The 19,661-nt window shown below is 39.2% G+C and overlaps 5 protein-coding genes across 5 annotated transcripts; all 5 read left to right on the top strand.

Annotated features, from left to right (window-relative positions):
- The first annotated feature begins 2,465 nt into the window (after positions 1–2,465).
- Positions 2,466–4,222, top strand: LOC139546723 (gamma-crystallin M2-like). The gene is made up of 2 exons (XM_071355441.1): positions 2,466–3,393; positions 3,798–4,222. Exons 1-2 carry the CDS (start codon positions 3,217–3,219, stop codon positions 4,071–4,073), a joined length of 453 nt encoding a protein of 150 aa, XP_071211542.1. The 5' UTR covers positions 2,466–3,216; the 3' UTR covers positions 4,074–4,222.
- Positions 4,223–5,520: 1,298 nt separating this feature from the next.
- LOC139546718 (gamma-crystallin S-1-like) lies at positions 5,521–6,643 on the top strand. The gene is made up of 3 exons (XM_071355435.1): positions 5,521–5,582; positions 5,768–6,010; positions 6,296–6,643. The coding sequence occupies exons 1-3, from the start codon at positions 5,571–5,573 to the stop codon at positions 6,566–6,568; spliced, it is 528 nt and encodes a 175-aa protein (XP_071211536.1). The 5' UTR covers positions 5,521–5,570; the 3' UTR covers positions 6,569–6,643.
- A 3,254-nt stretch (positions 6,644–9,897) lies between these two features.
- LOC139546719 (gamma-crystallin M2-like) lies at positions 9,898–11,853 on the top strand. Its single transcript, XM_071355436.1, has 3 exons — positions 9,898–9,979; positions 10,226–10,468; positions 11,008–11,853. Exons 1-3 carry the CDS (start codon positions 9,971–9,973, stop codon positions 11,278–11,280), a joined length of 525 nt encoding a protein of 174 aa, XP_071211537.1. The 5' UTR covers positions 9,898–9,970; the 3' UTR covers positions 11,281–11,853.
- Positions 11,854–12,569: 716 nt separating this feature from the next.
- On the top strand, positions 12,570–13,885 carry LOC139546715 (gamma-crystallin M2-like). Its single transcript, XM_071355431.1, has 3 exons — positions 12,570–12,723; positions 12,946–13,188; positions 13,529–13,885. Exons 1-3 carry the CDS (start codon positions 12,709–12,711, stop codon positions 13,802–13,804), a joined length of 534 nt encoding a protein of 177 aa, XP_071211532.1. The 5' UTR covers positions 12,570–12,708; the 3' UTR covers positions 13,805–13,885.
- A 2,973-nt stretch (positions 13,886–16,858) lies between these two features.
- Positions 16,859–17,856, top strand: LOC139546721 (gamma-crystallin M2-like). The gene is made up of 3 exons (XM_071355440.1): positions 16,859–16,867; positions 17,009–17,251; positions 17,522–17,856. Exons 1-3 carry the CDS (start codon positions 16,859–16,861, stop codon positions 17,792–17,794), a joined length of 525 nt encoding a protein of 174 aa, XP_071211541.1. The 3' UTR covers positions 17,795–17,856.
- Positions 17,857–19,661: the final 1,805 nt, after the last annotated feature.

Raw genomic sequence — 19,661 nt, 5'->3', positions numbered from 1 at the left:
AGCCACCGTCAGTAATACCCACATACATTTATACCTGTCACCTTAGTGTTTTCCTTACATTTTGCATCATTCCATTACATCTTTGGTTTACCTTTCTTCTGTCGTGTTTATGTGGTTGTTCCTGTGGATCGCTAGGAATAGTGGATCATATTAGGCTAACGTATTACATGTTGTGCAATAATTCGGGACATGTAGCCTTATGGAACGCAGATCATAAGTAGCAGTTTAAACCTTGTGCCTGGAGCACGATTCACGACGACTGGACCGTTGTCATCACAGTTCCATGATTAGTGAGGATCATTAGGGTAGATTTTTAGACTACTATATAGACTACTGTTCAACACCTATTCTACACTTTTCTCACCTTTTCAATATTTAATGGCTTGAACAATTGAATATGGTAACTTTCAGGATGAATCAAACCACTATACATTTAGTGCGTGAAGGCTCTCCAAAGCAGTTTTTATTATTATTCATAAATACTTTCCTACCCTAAATACTATGCAAGATCATAATCTTTTTTTAATCTACCAGTTGGTGATGAAAAGGAGACTAATATTTACATGGCTTTCTTTAATTGATCCCTAATATTCAGATATTCTAGTGAGTCTGTCGAGAGAATTCTAATTAAAGGTACGCCAGTAGATAAATCTACTGAAAACCCTATTGAATGAAATCGCCACGAGAAAATCTGTTGTCCAGCAGTTGGGAGGGTTTTCAGCAGTTGAATAAAATTAATGCTGCGTTCATATCATGTCGGAAACTGACATTTCTGACTTGCTAACCTAGTTGGAAGAGTTGGATCTCGAGTTTCCCACTTGGGAGGTACCAGAATCAACCAATGGGAAGCTCTACGCAAATAACTAATGTTAATTTTAACTGTGATGTCCCGAGTTTCCGACATGACGTGAACAAGCCATTATTCAGTGCGTGTAGGTGAATCACGCCTGCAAAGCCCATTAAGCACCTGCATAAGGTAAGTCTGAATACCATCTACTAAGAAGTGCCTAAGAAAGGTGTACATTTTCCTAATTCTGAATCGGGCCCCATGTGAATATGGAAGTATGGGATGGTGGAACAGGAGCCGGGATGTGGACATTAAATTAGGGTTAGGATTGAAATTATGGCTAGGGTTAGAGTTAAGCTGAGGTGTGATCATTATGCTTGTGATAGGCGTTATGGATAAGAGTTTGAGTTTATGGCATTGGCTAGAATTAAGGTTGAGATGTGGTGTGGCCTTGAAGCTAGGGTAAGGGTTGAGGACGAGGTTAGGATGGAGCCGGTTTGTGGAAATGAAATTATGTTTGAGCCGGAGGTAGGTTGAGATCCCCCACTTTAACCCCTGACTACATGAACCCATATCTCACCCTCTCTGTCACCAGATCATTAGACAGACACTTGGTTGCTTTGCCTTTGTGATGACTTTGAACATTCTGTGTGGTAAACATTAATCCTGTTTTGGCGGATCAGTGGATAAATGTTTACAGTCTGATTGGACATAGAGGAAAAAAAAGTGAGTGTCAGATCTGGTCAGTAATGTGCCCGCTAGGACTTTTAGCACTGATGAATCAGGGCTTTTAAATCTACTGTATGCCCAGGATCAAGACTTTTGGCAGCGCAGCCAGGCCACCAAATCCCTGGTCATTAAAATAACAAATAAAGTGGGATCAGCCTATCTGTCGATTGAGGTTTATATAGTGGTCCCTGGGCCTGGTGAGCCAGACCATCACTCCTGTAGAGAACGGGCTCCAGGGAGATTTACCAGGATGAGTAAGGTAAGACCTTGGGAGGAGGGGACACTTTCACTATCTGTCTCTATATTGCATTGTAAGATAGTGAGCCGAACCAGTGTAGACTTCCTCCCAGTCCTCTGCTAACCGATTGCAACTTAACCCACAGCCTAAACATGCATCATAGCAGAACTACATTAGGTCAAAGTAAGGCGTCATGCCCATAGGGGGCACGTGCACCCTCAGATTTGTCCTGCTAAAAACAATTAGGCCTGCACTTTATTTGTTTGCTAGTTCTTTCTCTGTAATAGGCTACTACTAGCCACATAGCAATTGTATCAAGTTGGCTTTAGCTTGCCCAGATAGGTTCCCAACCTCACAACTAGCTACCCCTGAAATCATTTCAGGCTATCAATCAAGTTAGAGTAGCTAGGTTGATTAACTATCTTAGCTGGTATGCCTGCTGGCAAGGTTGGTATACTTTAGAAAAGCAACCAATAACTAAATGTACTAAATAATACTCACATTACTTTCAATCTTTTACCCAGATTTGAGCAGAGAAGAATATTTAGTTTCTTTAAACAAAATAACCACCAGTCAGGACGATGCAGACAGCTCAAGAGGTATGCTTAGATATGCATAAAAATAGACGTGATATATATATATATATATTTTTTTTTACATATAATGAATCATTCATTCAAAATTCTCAGGATTTACGGCATGGCGCCCCTGGGTCTAACTGTCTCTGAACAGGACAGTAAGGCCACACATTTATTGTCATTACCTAGACTTTGATTACATGAGGAAACATTGGCATTGTGTTGAAATTGGTGATGTTGATTAGACAGTTTAAATGACACAAATCATATGCATGCATTTAACAACATATGACAGTTGAGTCCATTGTGGGGTTCAGGACCATGAAGTATATAAACCCTGGATTGCTGATTCTACATATTGGCCAATGAGAGGGTTTGAAGCCACCTGTTGACCATATTGGCACTCCCCAGGAGAGCAGTCCACCATAGGAATGAATGGAATTCCACAGTATTTCAATTAAATGTTTCAAGGACAAAATTACACGTATTTAAGTATTTTTTGTTGTAGTGTGGACAGTAACATTAGTAATCTAAAAAAAATATACTTTTATTTTTATGTTTAGCTCACATAATATAATTTCAAATTATGCATTAAGGTGTCTGTAATGGAATAATTGTGGCAAAAACAAATGTAGACAATAAATGCATTCTATAGCTTCCATAGATTTTTTACAATGGTGGGGGAGTGCCAAGATGGAGGCACTGTGGCTTCAACACAGCGTCCCCTATCAGTCATCTAGTGAATATATAAACAATTGGTTCAGGTGTATACTACGGTCTTAAGTTGTGTGCTCTCCTGCCTCCCATTTTGACTACAGATAACTTTCTACGAGGACAGCAACTTCCAGGGGCGCTCTTATGAGTGCGATGCAGACTGCGCTGACATGCACCCCCATTTCAGCCGCTGTAACTCCATCAAGGTAGATAGCGGCTGCTGGGTGCTGTACGAGCGTCCCAACTACACAGGCTATCAGTACGTGCTGACCAGAGGGGAGTACCCAGAGTACCAGCACTGGATGGGATACAATGACAGCATCCGCTCCTGCCGTACCTTCTCCTATGTGAGCAACCTAATTGTCTTTGAGGTGTTGCCGTGTTACCTGGATACCCTGCCAGGCTGCTACTCCATTCAGGAATACTTCAGACATCAATCAAACGATGACAAAGTTTTGAATGTAGAATATTTTACCTATGGAGTGAATGGGTTTACCTTCTGATTGATGTGCGGTTATGAATGTTCAAATCCATTCTGAGGGCAGGTTGATAATGCAACACATTTGGGTTTCTTCTTTACAAAAAAACAGCAAATTCCTAGGTTCTGTGATGAGAACCTGATTGAGTGGGTGAATCTCCTTGGTAGGACATGACGGTTATTATATTGAATGACATGGAGCAACACAGTATCACAATACAGCAAGAATCTAGAATGTCCTGAACACCCTGATTCCTATCTCCCTTCCTGCAGACTAGCGGAGGCCCATACCGCATGCGCATCTATGAACGCCCCAACTTCCAGGGCCAGACGATGGAGTTCGCTGAGGACTGTGAGTCTGTCCAGGAACGCTTCCGCAGCCGTGACGTCTACTCCTGTAATGTTCTGGAGGGCTACTGGACCCTCTACGAACACCCCAACTACCGCGGCCGCCAGTACTTCATGAGGCCTGGAGAGTACAGGAAGTTTAGTGACTGGGGCGCCACATGCGCCACCACTGGCTCCTTCCGTAGGATCACAGAGTTTTAGATAAGAACACCTTCTCTGCCTCCCTAAACGCAGCTCGTCTCTAGGTGGCACTGGCTTGTCAATAGAAGAGTATGCCTATTCTAACACACAGGACTGTGTCGAAATATTTTATGAATTTGAAATAGATCTTTGGTCATTAATAAGTTACAAAGGTAACTCTGAATGAGTCTGAATAAATTAATCTATTGTGAATGTTTCTTGTGATACTTTTTTCAATAGGCTACCTAAACAGTTTGGGTGAAGTTGAAACCAATTCACTGCAACACATACTGTAAATGCAGTTTGGTGATAGGCCAGTAGTAAGGGAACCAGTTTGATATGGACGCAGTTTATATGGAAATCGTGTACTTACAGCGTTGGGGGAGTGCCAAGATGGAGGCACTGTGGTTTCAACACAGCGCCCCTATTTGTGATCTAGTGTATATTTGAATCATTGGTTCAGGAGTATGCTATAGCCTTAAGTTGTGTGCTCTCTCTCAGATCAAAGTAAGAGGAAAACAATTGATTTGCTAATGGCATATACAAAATATGCAAATCTGACATGTACAATAGAATAAAGCCCATTCTGATATCAAGTCTGCATACTCCTCTGAAGACAGTGACATAGCACTCTTCCCGCACAGCTTTAGAGAGAAGGGTGGATGGATGGATGGATGGCGGGCGGGCGAGGTCTGGGTGCTATTGGCTGCCTCTCTCCTATAGATGTGTTCACCCAGGTTTCTATGCCATAGATAGTGCCACACAGGGCAACACAGGATTACACTGTTAAAAACATACCACGTTGGCAAAGCTCCCAATTGGAAAAATGGGCCACACACAAAAGCATGGAATTTCGTGTGAGTTTTTATTGTTTTGAAAGGATCTTACTATGTATATGTAACACATATCATAGCAACACGTGTTTGGTATCTTCCTGTAAAGAGAGCTGTATACTCATCATATACAGTAAATGGCTATCAGATCTATCAATCAACATACCATCCAACTAAACATGCACAATCACAGATCAAATAGTTTTATAAGATCGTTATGAAGTATTTTGACTATACCAACAAAGTATAGCTATAATACATATCAACACTTAGTCCATCAACCTCAAGTGATTGAAATGCATACATTTGTGATGATTTGAGTACACAATATCAAATTAAATATGACGGCAAATTACTTAATTTCATTAAATTGCTTGCTAACTTGAGTCTGGTTTAGCAATTGTGATACTTTCTCTGACTGGCATCAGCTCATTGATCTTTCCAGTGCCTGCCTGTCAATGATGTGTGTGGCTTTTTCTGGACGCTAGGATGTGAACACAGCCATCACCATGGTTGGACAAGAGTAGCAAAACTCCTGTATGTTGTGTTTGTGCTGACATGACTGATTTGAATAACAACACATGCAGTGTTACCTTTCCTCCTAGTGGAATGTATATAAAGATAACTACCTCATTGGCCACCAGCACAGCAAGCAGAACGAGCAGCTCACCAACCAGACGCAAATATGATGGGAAAGGTTTGTATTTTAGGCCATTTTACATTTGCAGAAACTAAATATACAAGCACACATATGTTGTTATTTAGACTCATTTCATCATACAGTATATCTGTAGGCTGCCCATATCACATCTTTACTTTGTTGTTTTTCCATAGATTTTCTTATTAACGCTACTTCAAAAATGATCCTTGTTCTTCCATCAGATCATCTTCTACGAGGACAAGAACTTTGGTGGCCGTCACCATGAGTGCATGAGTGACTGCGCTGATCTTCACTCCATGTTCAACCGCTGCCAATCCATCAGGGTGGTGAGCGGTATGTTCATGATCTACGAGCGCCCCAACTTCATGGGACACCAGCATTTCCTGAGGAAGGGAGAGTACTCCGACTACATGCGCATGATGGGAATGAACGAGTGTGTCAAGTCCTGCCGCATGATCCCCATGGTAAGGGAACTGTCCCATACCATTATTTCTCAATAATCTAGGTTTTGATCATAGTATATCACCAAACCATCTATGGGGGGTGTATCATGTTACCCTTAGTGGTTAATCATCAAACAATTACATAATCAATCTTCAATTCCTTAAATCAGTTAGATTGCTAGCCTTTCTGTGAGCATCTAAATAGTCGTTTTTGTATTGACGTGTTAATTAACAATAAAGAAAAGTTATATTTAGAACACAGATGATTATGGAATATAACCCTGTTTTCTTTTCTGTCCCCTCCAGCACCGTGGTAACTTCAGGATGAGGCTGTACGACCGCTCTGACATGGGAGGCCAGATGATGGAGCTGGATGACGACTGCCCCAACTGTATGGACCGTTTCCGTATGTCCGACTTCAACTCCTGCAACGTGATGGACGGCCACTGGCTGATGTACGACCAGGCCAACTATAGAGGACGCCACTACTACCTGAGGCCCGGCCAGTACCGTAGATACAACGACTGGGGAGGCATGAGCTCCAAGATCGGCTCAATCAGGCGCATTATGGACCTCTAAAGAAGGAAGGGTCCTTGTAAAATGTCTACTTTATGCCTTGTTTCACACACTGAATAAAATGGTGTCAGTGCTCAAGTGTTTTCAGTTTTGTTCTTGCTCTCTGAGCATTGCAGGCCTGCTCTCCAGTGTGGATGTTAGCAGCAGGGGTGGCACCACGATACCCGACATCCTCGCTCTGCTTAGAGGGATCAATAAAGCTATTGCAGTATTGGTATTGATCAAACAGGAGTCAAAGCGTGATCTCTATTATACTGTACTTGATCATTCATGCTCTACCCTCATTACTGTTTAGTGTTAACCAAGCAAACAAGTTTCAGTGCTCAAAGCGGTCTAAAGGCCAGTGATTTATGAGAAAATTATACTCTGAGATGGCTTAAAAACACAAAGGCCATTCAACTGAAAAGTTTATCCTCCTTAATGGAATTACCATACTATACTCGATATTGTGCATTTATGGCTGCTGCGCAGTTACACATTCACAGGTAAATGCATTCAAAAAGCCCTTTCTAATGTAACAAGGTACTATGTGGCTATCTCTACTGGGCCTCATAGACGTCAGGACCTCCCTGCTTCCACTGGAGACCAAGGGTGCAGATATGTGAAGCCTATAGAGCTAAATATTTGAAGGGCCAGAACTATCTCGTCTATCTCATATGTCTGATTACATACTACCTAGTAGCGAGTTGTCATGCTACTGGAGAACATATGTTGAAGAATAGTACGTATAAGAACAATTTCTTACAAATAACTGAATCGAACAAAGAAATCAGAGGTATATATAGATAGTAAGGATCGGGTGAAGGATTTGATTGAAAGCATACTATCCTATATAACTGAAACAATCATTTAAATACTTTTCAAATAACATACGAATGTCACTCACATCAAGTTTATATTTTGAGACATGCATTTGTAAACATACATCACTTGTATTTCAATATCATTCTTTAATCTTCATATTTAATGTATAAAATATTTAATAATTACATTTAATTTAAGAAAATACAACATTAAATAATATGTTTTAAGTGCCAAGCTACATAGACAGACAATTTGCGATTTTTGTAACTGCATTTAAAATAGGATCTCCCACTGTAGTCCTATTTCTATACTGAGGGTGGCAAAATAATACCAAGTACAGATAATAACATACATACAAATACTTTTTTTTATTTTTTAGATTACCTATACTGAAAAAACCTATACTGTAACGGTTTCTCTCCTCCGTGTAGGGATCGGACCAAAACGCAGCGGTTGAATACATAATGAATTTATTAAACAAGACGAACACTGACACGAAATACACTTGAATAACTACAAAACGACGTAGACAGACCTGAACATGAGAACTTACAATAAAACACGAAGAACGCAGGAACAGGAACAGACTAACCAAACGAACACGAAACAGTCCCGTGTGGTGCCACAGACACAGACACAGACACAGACACAGACACAGACACAGACACAGACACAGACACAGACACAGACACAGACACAGACACAGACACAGACACAGACACAGACACAGACACAGACACAGACACAATCACCCACAAACAAACAGTGAGAACAGCCTACCTTAATATGGTTCTCAATCAGAGGAAACGTCAAACACCTGCCTCTAATTGAGAACCATATCAGGCAACACATTTAACCCAACATAGAAACACATAACATAGAATGCCCACCCCAACTCACGCCCTGACCAACTAAACACATACAAAAACAAGGAAAACAGGTCAGGAACGTGACATATACTGTCATATACTATATACTGAAATAACCTATACTGTCATATACTATATACTGAAAAAAATCTATACTGTCATATACTATATACTGAAAAAAATCTATTCTGTCATATACTATATACTGAAAAAAATCTAAACTGTCAAATACTGTCACGAATCCCGCTTCCTGAGTCTGTTTTTGCCTGTGTTCTGTCCTGGAGTGTTTTTCCGGTGTCCTGGAACGCACCCTGTCTGGTTGCCGGGCGACGTAGCTAGTTGGGAGATCTCTGATTACCCGCACCTGTATCCCATCAGCTATCTGCACACCTGGTCCTGATCATCACCCCTCCACTTCATAAGCTCTGACCTGACATCCATTCCCTGCCGGATCGTTAGCCATGAACAGTATGTTGTGCCAGCGTATCACCCTCCAGTTTGATAGAGTTTGTTTTGTTGTTTTGTACGTCTTGCTTGCCTTGAACTTACCTCCGTTTTTTTCTGTCTACAGTCATTCACCCGGAACACTCATCCCATCCCTACCTGGTCGTCGGTGACTTCAGTTACTTCCTTGGATCTGCTTACTCAATTCCATGAACTCACCTCCGCTGCCCGCTCCGCTACTTGGATTTTTCTATCACTACATTTACACTTGTAAATAAATACTCACCTTCGTCTTACTCTCCTTGTCCTGGTCTGCTTCTGGGTTCTACTTTAGAGAATCGTGACAAAATACTATATCCTGAAAAAAACCTATACTGTCATATACTATATACTGAAAAAATCTATACTGTCAAATACTATATACTGAAAAAATCTATACTGTCATATTCTATAATCAGAAAAAAAACTATACTGTCATATACTATATACTGAAAAAAATATGTGTGATAGATTCCACCCATCCCAAATAGTTCAGTTCAAGCCATTCATGAAAGTATAGTTATGTAGAGTGGAGACATTGGAAAGCACATCACATTTCAATTGGAAGAAAAGCAGAAACATAAAAAAAGGTGAAAAAGACAAAACAGACAAATCTTTTCTTGTGTGAATCCCACTTATTGTATTATTGTCTCGTTATATCATGGTAAGATGTATGGGATATTTACTATAGGATTAACCTCTCTAGTCTATCATTAAAACATTTTGACAAAGAGGTGTCTATACCCCGGGTTTACTTAGTGTAATGGTTGTGATTACAAAATGTGTATTCATGAAATATTCACAAAAATGCATTGATTAACATAATATATTTAATAGAGAAATGTATATTTCATAAAGAGTGAATAACTTAAAATAATTATAACTAATGGCTGGCACGAAATCTAAAAGAAAGAAACACTGCAGGAGCTACGATTACCAAACCAACCAATGGATACCTTGTCATGCATTGCCATATTTGAGTACATACAAAATAAAGCTACATGATCTCTTGGTTATAGCCAAATGCTACCATAACCTGTCCATTTGGGAAAACGTGTTCCCAACCTTTTCTCCTCCCCTTTGACCTCTTCAGGACGACACAATGGCACTATGTGCAAAAGACCACTGGGTATTACAATATGAATGGCACATGCAGAGTCTGCAATTCATGTTCACTATATATGTGACAGGTGGAGTCTTCAAAGGGCTGGGCAGACCACACCGACAAGGCACAACAAGCCCAGCTACCATGGGGAAGGTAAACCTTCGAAACAGCTATGAGGGAATAGTAAAAAGGGTGTTGATGGCAATATCAATATCAATCAGGCATTCCCATTGAATTCATGTGGGTGTTTTTGTGTTCTGGTATTCTTGTACCACCATTGATTAGAATCGAAAGGATTAAGCTTATCCTTGATCAATTAATCTTTGTATTAATCCTTGATCAATCTTCAATGTTCTGTCTTTATGAATATTAACAACATGATATAAACTTTATGCCCAGATCATCTTCTACGAAGACAAGGACTATGGTGGCCGTCACTTTGAATGCAATGGTGACTGCACAGACATGCTCGGCCTTCTCAGCCGGTGTAACTCCATCAAGGTGACATGTGGATGCTTCATGATCTATGAGAAGCCCAACTACACTGGCCACCAGTACTACCTGTGTCGAGGAGAGTATCCTGACTACAATCGTTGGATGGGCACAAATGACAACATCAACTCATGCCACATCCTCTCCTCGGTGAGCTCTCTGTTTGTATGACTGCCATTACAAAAATTAAGTTAATAAATGTGTATTCATAAACAGTTTATCAAAAGTTCATGAATATACAGTATATTGCTCCAGTTAACCGTTTCCTGAAATAAAAGCTAAACATTTACTTGTATTCTATGTTTATTTCACTTTCACATAGTACAAATAGTACATTCGCTATTAAAGTATGTTCAGATGTATATATAGTGGAATCTATATATATTTCACTCTCAAAAAGTAAACTTGGAGCATTCTAATTTGGGGCATAAATTATGCAAATGATAAAGTGTGGAATTCTACATAAACATGCTCCTGAGATATCATTGCTAAATTCTTGAAGGGTTTTAATCTTGTGATTAAAAGTCACGTAATACATTTGTAACAAGTTGGTGCAGGTGTGTGTGTGTGTAGGGGTGGGGGTGTGTAACCATAATGATTTGTAATGCTCCTCTGATTATCAGATAAAGATAGATGTTCTAAGATGGCACAATTATAATGTTTTTTTCACCTTCTCAAATCAATAGCAGGTGCCTGGATCCTACAACATGCGTCTCTTTGAGAGAATAGAGTATGGTGGCCAGATAATGGATCTGATGGATGACTGTCCCAGCGTCATGGATCGTTTCCACATCAATGACATTTTCTCTTGCAATGTGAAAGGAGGAAACTGGCTGTTCTACGAGCACCCAAACTACAGGGGAAGGATGTACCTTATAAAGCCTGGGTATTACAGGAGATTCAGCGAATGGGGCGGCAGGAGTGCCAGAGTGGGTTCTATTCGACGAATCATGGACTACTAAACATACCCTCCTATCAATGAATTGGACGTTGTGGCTAGCATCTCTGCAGATAGCTAGGACTCATGGTGGGACAATAACTCAATCACTCAAGTCAAGAGATTGTATACCCCACCCTCGCTGCACGTTAATGGATAATCTAATTTCCTGTTATTGGTATAAAACACAAACATAAAAGTATAGAGAAGGTGAAAATGAAATCAGAGAAGATGTCGAACAAACATCAACGACATGATGGGATAAAGAAGTTCCAAGGAGAGACAACTGATTACAAAGCCTATGGGCAAAAATTATACTTTTAAATTGGAATATCTTCTGACAAAAACAAAGAGGACCACACTTCACAATTTTAAAATACTGTATTGTTATGGCATGTTCAGCTGATCAGGTTCTTCATTTTTTTGAATATTTTCACTTTGATGTAATATTGACACTTGTATATGATGGACCAATACTTATCAATGATGATCACTGACTATATCATTTGATCACATTCAGTCTGCAAATGGTAGCAAGTCTCTGGCTCTGTTCTTGACCAATGACTCAGTGTTACAATAAACAAATGGAAACATGGAACTCTGATATTCTAGTAATTAACTGTTCAATAATCCCACCACAATTACCAGATGGCATATCACACAATTAAAATATCTGCCAGATATGAGTTTATTATAGAGATGCATATTCTGATCGTTCTATTGATTGGCTATTTATCTTACTGATATATTTGTCAGGGACCATGCAAAACAATTGGTTCACCAGCTTATTTTCATTTGCAGCCCCTGTGCATTGTAACCTTGACTTTATGAAACAGTGAATTATAAAGCAAAGGTGTCCATGCATGGCTTCTCAATATCAAGGACAGGTAAGACCATGTTGGTAAAGGTAGATCTATGTCTTATGTGGGCCTTGTTCATCGCTCTGATTAGATGCAGTATACAACACATATGCTACTGTAAATGGATAATTACCATGTATTTATTTGACAAAGATTGAATTATATGAATAAACTAGGCTAAGTGGATTCTTAAAAAGTTCAAAGAAATACTACTAGTTTTTCATTTCATGGCCGTGTATTGGCACTCTAACATGTAGCTGGCTACCACTGTATAATGAATATAGTGTTGATAGATTTTTGCTGATGCTGTGCAGTGTACTGTATCAGTCTGGTATACAGTAGTGTTTTCTGAGAATTGTGATGAACATGGGGGAGAGAACAATAACTGGTTACGCACGCCCATCTATACATAAACAGATTTCTTTCACACACCTCCACCATTGACACACTATGACTGAGGGATATATTTGAATGACAATACTTTGTGCTGTGCAATCACACAGCTGCCCTGTGTGTGGGATTTAAAAAAATAAAAGACAGTGCTGGATTGAGGGACATTGAGCATTGAGCCGTCACCCCCATCCACCGCCAACATGACTATGGGAAAGGTAAGGAAGAAGGCCATGGTTTTACAACTTTTCAGATTTGTATGCATTAAAACGGAACAGTTTCACAGTAATATTTTATAGTATTTAATAAATGTTACATGTACAGTTTCTACAAATACATAAAATAATGCTACTAGTTTAGCAGACAGATCTCATGCAGTTCAGCAACAGTAGTCCTGTAGATCTAGGGATAATGATGTTCTGTGATGTGGTTGGTTGCAGATCATCTTTTACGAAGACAGGAACTTCCAGGGTCCCTCTCATGAGTGCAGCAGCGACTGTGCCGACCTGCACTCCTACTTCAACCGCTGCAACTCCATCAAAGTTGAGAGCGGATGTTTCATGGTCTACGAGCGCCCCAACTACATGGGAAACCAGTACTTTGTGAGGAGGGGCGAGTACCCAGATAACCAGCGAATGATTGGCATCAATGACTGCATCAGGTCCTGCCGTATGATCCCCATGGTGAGTGAGGTTCGAATTACAAGTAATGCAAATACAAGTAAAACAAACACAAGTAAAACAAATACAAGTAAAACAAATACAAGTAGCACAAATACAAGTAATACATGTAATACATCTAGAGCCAACATGTTGTACGGTGGGTTGAAGGAAAGTAACAGTTTATCAATGAATTATGCAAATATATGGCATACATTTTGTTTTATAGCAGAGCCAAAGTCATAACCAGATACATTTGAATTCTGTAATTGTATTTAACTATGTAATAACTATGCGGTAACTATGTAATAACTATGCAGTTACTGTCTAATAACTATGTAACACCTGTTTGATCCCGTTACAGCACCGTGGCCAGTACAGAATGAGAATGTACGATCGTCCTGACATGGGCGGCCAGATGAACGAGCTGAGCGACGACTGCCCCAACGTCCAGGACCGTTTCCGTATGTCCGACGTCAACTCCTGCAACGTGATGGACGGCCACTGGCTGATGTACGACCAGCCCAACTACAAGGGAAGGCAGTACTATGTGAGGCCCGGCGAGTACAGGAGGTTCAACGACTGGGGAGGATTGAGCCCCAAGATCGGCTCCCTCAGAAGGATCACCGACTTCAACTGAACTAGAGCTCCAATTTGAACTATCAACTGTCACTCTAGTCCACAATAAACTTTGATTCGTAATAAAAAAAACTCAGTTTTATGTCTTCCACTTCTCTTTGAGAAGGTTATTGGTATCTTCTCAGAACTCAACCCCATTGCTAGAAACCCTCACTGATAATTCATGCAAAGTTTGTTGATTTCAATAAACCTCTTCATGCAGTCCAAATACGCTTCTTGATACAGCATTTGAGATATATTATTTATCTTGTTCTACAGTAGGCTGTAGATATCTAAACCCTACACAAATCAGTACAGCACCACAGCCATGAATGTTCCTTGTTACATATCAAAACACCTAATCATTACTAGAATATATTTTTTTCATATCAAAAAGTAGAGATTAATCACCAAACCCCACATTATACGTGAGAAAATACATTTTGTTACAGCTATCACTCTTACTTTGGCCTCGTGTGTTTTGGCCTGTTAAGCAGATAAAGCATGAATCCGCTCTCTCGCTGTTTGGTGCCCCATAATGGATTAGCCAGCTGTACATGTATTGTGGCTGAATTTATCCATACCATGATCCTAACTGTATACAATAGTGCTGACTGGGGAACGTAGTGAATTTGAGGCATCCCATCAATAATGATGAGTGCCCCTGTAAATCCTACATTCATATAGTTGCATTGATATTGGCCTCCTGGAATTGAAACTTTAACTGTGCCTAAATCATATACAATTATTATTACGGATCATAAAAATGTATTGATGAACATCATGTAAATATGTTTACTAATTGTACAAAACATAATTCAAATACCTGTTAATCACTTCCTTTGCTTTCTCTGTACCTGCTACAGTTAAACGAGAAGAATAAGATTTTTACAAGGTCGTCTTGATCTTATTTATATGTCATATTTCATTATATATGAATGCAGCTTGTTTACAAGAACGCACCTATCAAATAATAGAAATATACAAATATATAACAAAATTGATAATAAAGTTATAACAAAACCAAGGAAAGGAAAACAATAAGGATACTGGATCATTCTCTGGTTAGATGCTGAGTTTAATGAGCTATGTACTATAACCAACAATATTTCTAAAATACAATTATTTCAATATTTCTAAGGGCAATATTTGTTAAGCTGCATTTTGTCTTGGTCAGTGTGTGTTAAACGCCTTGAGAATTCCTTAACATGCCTATAAACCTAACTGACTCTCTGCTCCACTTACCACAGTCTTCGTAGTGGTATCACATCATGTCACAACTTGACACACTTTACTTTACCCCCCTCAACATAAAGTCATCTTGTGTTTAACAGCCAAGTAATAAAGCAATAAGATGTGGGGTAAGACAAGACAGATTCTGATAACAGATAACATTCACAATGTTCATGTAAAAGTTCCAAGAGTAAAGTCATGAAGTCATTTACAGGTCACATGATCATCTATGTTCAACAGGCACCACTAATGTCCTGGGATGCTTCATGAAGTGAGATGGAAAAGTTACTACTTCGTTGTTCAGTGCATGAACCCAGTCTCTGAATGATACAGCAGTTCTGTATGGGCACATGAACTATCTATAGACAACAACAAAGCATGGCCAATAACTAGACACTCTTCTAGTCTCTGGGGGTTGTGAGGTACAACTGGACCCTTCGTAGTGGGCAAAACAGGTTGAAATGACATTACAACTAGATTACAACTAGTCCAATGGCTGCATTTCAACCAGCTTTGGCCACTGGGTTTACACTAAAGCCAGTCATTTGTTATACCCTATTTCACATCCCCATTCACATTACAAGACAGTTCTTATATATAGTTGTGAAGTACAAGCCTCTAACATTCACCAATTTCATGGTAGAACCTTCAGGCCTTCTATGGAACAACAATGAGCATTTATGGACGATTCAATGTTTTTGACTATTAAATGTGTTTTGACGTTTTGATCTGGATGTCACAAGTACTTTGTGATTAAGGTGTTTCTTAAACGTATTGTGACGAAAATGTGGCTTTTCAGTTAGTTTTCCATCAGCCTGCCAAAATAATAAGTAGTTTTATACATCGCCTGTCATAAAAAACAAACTACATTATATCAACTTTTGCTTCCCGGCTTCATTACTTGGCTGTTATTGACATAAGCCTACAGCAAAGCCAACTACCGTTGACTAGAGACCTATGTAATGTTCATGAAATTACATTTTGCTTTCCAGCACAGTGTCATTGTTTACTTTTATGCTTAAATTGAAACACAGAGGTGATTGGTATTTCTGGGGATAAAGGAATGACACAAACAAATGGCTTGTTTACTGTATAAATGCAAGCTGCAATTAGTCAAGGATGGTCATGGGAAGAGCGTAGCTAAGCAGGGCCAGTAAGAAAGAGGTTTTGGACTGTCCTTGCCAGTGGATATGGTAAGTTATGTTATGGTATGAAAACAATTGCTAGAATGTGGAAAAAATGGGTTAAAACTCACTTTTGAATTGTTTTAAATACAGGGAGGAGAGGTGTACTAGTAATAGTAAAGGTGGTGGTAGTGTTTGGTAATAATGTAGTTATAGTAATATTCTGTTCCTAATCATTTTGGGGTTGTGATTAATGTACAGTAAGTAGCCCATGACACATTGAATATTCACAGATTATGTACTGTAAATAGTCTGTGTGTTACACGCAGGATGCAATCTTTCTAAATGTACTCATTTGCATAAAATGGGTTGCAAATGCAGATAAGAAGAGAGAGTGAATGGCTACCTCTTTGGGCAACATATTTAATGCTAAAGGGCTGTTCCATATTGTTCTGAACCTATTGTCCATTGGATGTGTGGATACCATACTAGTCTTTTCTTTTGTCTATGCATGTCAAAGCACCAAACCAGTAATTATTTATCCTTTTTCCCCAAATACAAATCCATATTTCTCACCCAATGTTGTGCTACAACAAAAAGGTACACATGTGCCAGTACCCTGAATTATAACTATGTGAGCATTTGAATAACAATACTTTGTTTGTCAAGAGGTAGTATAAAAAGCTCTGAAAACATGTGGAATCTCTCCAACGGAGACCATGGGCAAGGTAGGGCTTTCCCCTGTGCTAATGAACTGTAAACTCTGACCGTTTTACTCTCTTCTCTGCTCTATAATGTGTTCAGTATATTTTCCCACCCCCCATAGCAGCCCAAAGTGAAACTTATCATTGGATTTTCTTGATTTGCAGATTACATTTTACGAGGACAGGAACTTCCAAGGTCGTAGTTATGAGTGCAGCAATGACTGCACAGACCTGCATTCCTACTTCAGCCGCTGTAACTCCATCAGGGTGGAGAGTGGCTGTTTTATGATCTATGAGCGCCCCAACTACATGGGTCACCAGTATTACATGAGAAGGGGAGAATATCCTGATTATCAGCGTTGGATGGGCTTCAGTAGCTGTATCCGATCATGCCGTATGATTCCAATGGTAAGTTCTGACCGGATATGTGAAAGCTTTACTGAAGCAACGAAAGGAACCTGAAGATTATTTTCAAAACAAGAGAGTTGGAGCAAGAATAAGAACATCATTTATCACTATCAATTTATCTCTGTTTATGCTTTAGATTTATGAACTTCCTGGAATTATCCAGGAAATGTTTTTTAATATTTAACGGTGTCTTGCCATTATAATGTCCATCTACTCTCTGTTCGGTATCCACTGGTTGCCATTTTGATTGTTCTGCTTGTTTTTCCACAGTACCGGGGTTCATATAGGATGCGAATCTACGAGAAGGCCGACTTCAGCGGTCACATGATGGAGTTCATGGATGACTGTCCCTGTGTGTCTGATCGTTTCCACCACCGCCACGTCTACTCCTGTAATATCATGAACGGCTTCTGGATCTTCTACGAGTATCCCAACTACCGGGGCCGACAGTACTTCCTAAGAGCCGGAGAGTACAGAAGATACCGTGAATGGTGCGCCACCTGCGCCATTGTAGGCTCCTTTAGACGGGTCACTGACTTTTAGCCATCCTGCTCAAGCACTTGCTGTAAATACATGCTTAATTATTAAAATGGTTACATTTTTAACCCCTTTGTGTATGAATGATCTTTGACTTGTTTGAATATAAATTATTTAAATAACTAATATTCATTAAATGTTCACTGTGTTTTTGTAGTTTCTCATAAGTTAGTATAAAATGACATTACCATATTCAATAATTATTCAATCAAAGTCAGGTCATTACTTGTGCAAACAATGATCAAATACCACCTAATTCTCTCTACAGACTTGACCAATTAGAGTGTTTTCAGACTACTAGACTTTTGGACACTAAAATCAAATGGCCTTAGCTACCATAAGTGGCTATCTACGGAGGCAGGCAGGACAACATCATGTTTAGAATGAAACACCATTAAGAAGAAAATAAGCATAACTCAGAACATATTGAATCTAGAACACCACAGCATTAAGAAAATATTAAGAAATAAGTATTTCATTACTCATTACAAGTAGTACAATTCCTAAGCAATAATTTGTAAAGCATTTAAACATATTTAGAAACATTTATAATGGCTTCTTCATGTATATATACATTCAAATACAGACTTCCAGTACAGTATAAAATGAATAATGCATTTCACATACAAATAAGCCTACACTTCTGCGAAAATATAGAGAATAATCTTGAACAACAGTAAATATTTGATGTCCTGCAAAAGATTTTGTGACACAGTTATGTATAAAAAGGCCTAACAAAAAATAAAAACCATCATTATCATTAACATGAGTTGAGTTATTACTTGATATCAGTTGAGTAATCACTTCAATCAGAACTAAATAATATCATATGAATCCTCAACCATTATTGATCCTGTCACTGGTGGACTAAAATGTTTGATGCATCGTAAAAGTGTTTGCCAAATGTTAGAACATTTATATGAGGTAATTGTAAGATAAATAACTTTTATTCTGGTCTCAACAAAATTAGAAATCGGTATTATATAACTTTAGTAATCAGTATTGAATGAATTATTGGATTAAATACAAATACACATGTGCATAGCCACATATATAGGTGATTCTCCAGAAGTGGTGCAAATTGCAGCCCCCCCCCCCCCCCCCAAAGTCTGGCATCATGATATATTCTAATGCCATTAAAATAATGTAGAATGCCTTAATGTCACCATGTGACGGGATTGCACCTGCTCTACTGTACTGTACCCTACTGTGTATTCTGCTGTACTGTGCTCTACTGTACTGTACTGTACCCTACTCTACTGTATATGCATATGTACAGTGGGGAGAACAAGTATTTGATACACTGCCGATTTTGCAGGTTTTCCTACTTACAAAGCATGTAGAGGTCTGTCATTTTTATCATAGGTACACTTCAACTGTGAGAGACGGAATCTAAAACAAAAATCCAGAAAATCACATTGTATGATTTTTAAATAATTAATTTGCATTTTATTGCATGACATAAGTATTTGATCACCTACCAACCAGTAAGAATTCCGGCTCTCACAGACGTGTTAGTTTTTCTTTAAGAAGCCCTCCTGTTCTCCACTCATTACCTGTATTAACTGCACCTGTTTGAACTCGTTACCTGTATAAAAGACACCTGTCCACACACTCAATCAAACAGATTCCAACCTCTCCACAATGGCCAAGACCAGAGAGCTGTGTAAGGACATCAGGGATAAAATTGTAGACCTGCACAAGGCTGGGATGGGCTACAGGACAATAGGCAAGCAGCTTGGTGAGAAGGAAACAACTGTTGGCGCAATTATTAGAAAATGGAAGAAGTTCAAGATGACGGTCAATCACCCTCGGTCTGGGGCTCCATGCAAGATTTCACCTCGTGGGGCATCAATGATCATGAGGAAGGTGA

This window comes from Salvelinus alpinus, chromosome 20 (assembly GCF_045679555.1).
Source record: "Salvelinus alpinus chromosome 20, SLU_Salpinus.1, whole genome shotgun sequence".
NCBI classification, from domain to species: Eukaryota; Metazoa; Chordata; class Actinopteri; order Salmoniformes; family Salmonidae; genus Salvelinus; species Salvelinus alpinus.
This window is presented reverse-complemented; position numbering and strand designations above follow the sequence as displayed.

What these genes read in the sequence shown, in the direction of transcription:
- LOC139546715 (XM_071355431.1), top strand. An exon ending in CCTGCCGTATGATCCCCATG is followed by an intron (nt 13,189 to 13,528) that starts GTGAGTGAGGTT and finishes ATCCCGTTACAG; the next exon opens with CACCGTGGCCAGTACAGAAT.
- LOC139546723 (XM_071355441.1), top strand. Translation starts at nt 3,217, where the DNA reads ATGCACCCCCATTTCAGCCGCTGTAACTCCATCAAGGTAGATAGCGGC. An exon ending in CCTGCCGTACCTTCTCCTAT is followed by an intron (nt 3,394 to 3,797) that starts GTGAGCAACCTA and finishes CCCTTCCTGCAG; the next exon opens with ACTAGCGGAGGCCCATACCG.
- LOC139546718 (XM_071355435.1), top strand. An exon ending in CCTGCCGCATGATCCCCATG is followed by an intron (nt 6,011 to 6,295) that starts GTAAGGGAACTG and finishes TGTCCCCTCCAG; the next exon opens with CACCGTGGTAACTTCAGGAT.
- LOC139546721 (XM_071355440.1), top strand. An exon ending in CATGCCGTATGATTCCAATG is followed by an intron (nt 17,252 to 17,521) that starts GTAAGTTCTGAC and finishes GTTTTTCCACAG; the next exon opens with TACCGGGGTTCATATAGGAT.
- LOC139546719 (XM_071355436.1), top strand. An exon ending in CATGCCACATCCTCTCCTCG is followed by an intron (nt 10,469 to 11,007) that starts GTGAGCTCTCTG and finishes AATCAATAGCAG; the next exon opens with GTGCCTGGATCCTACAACAT.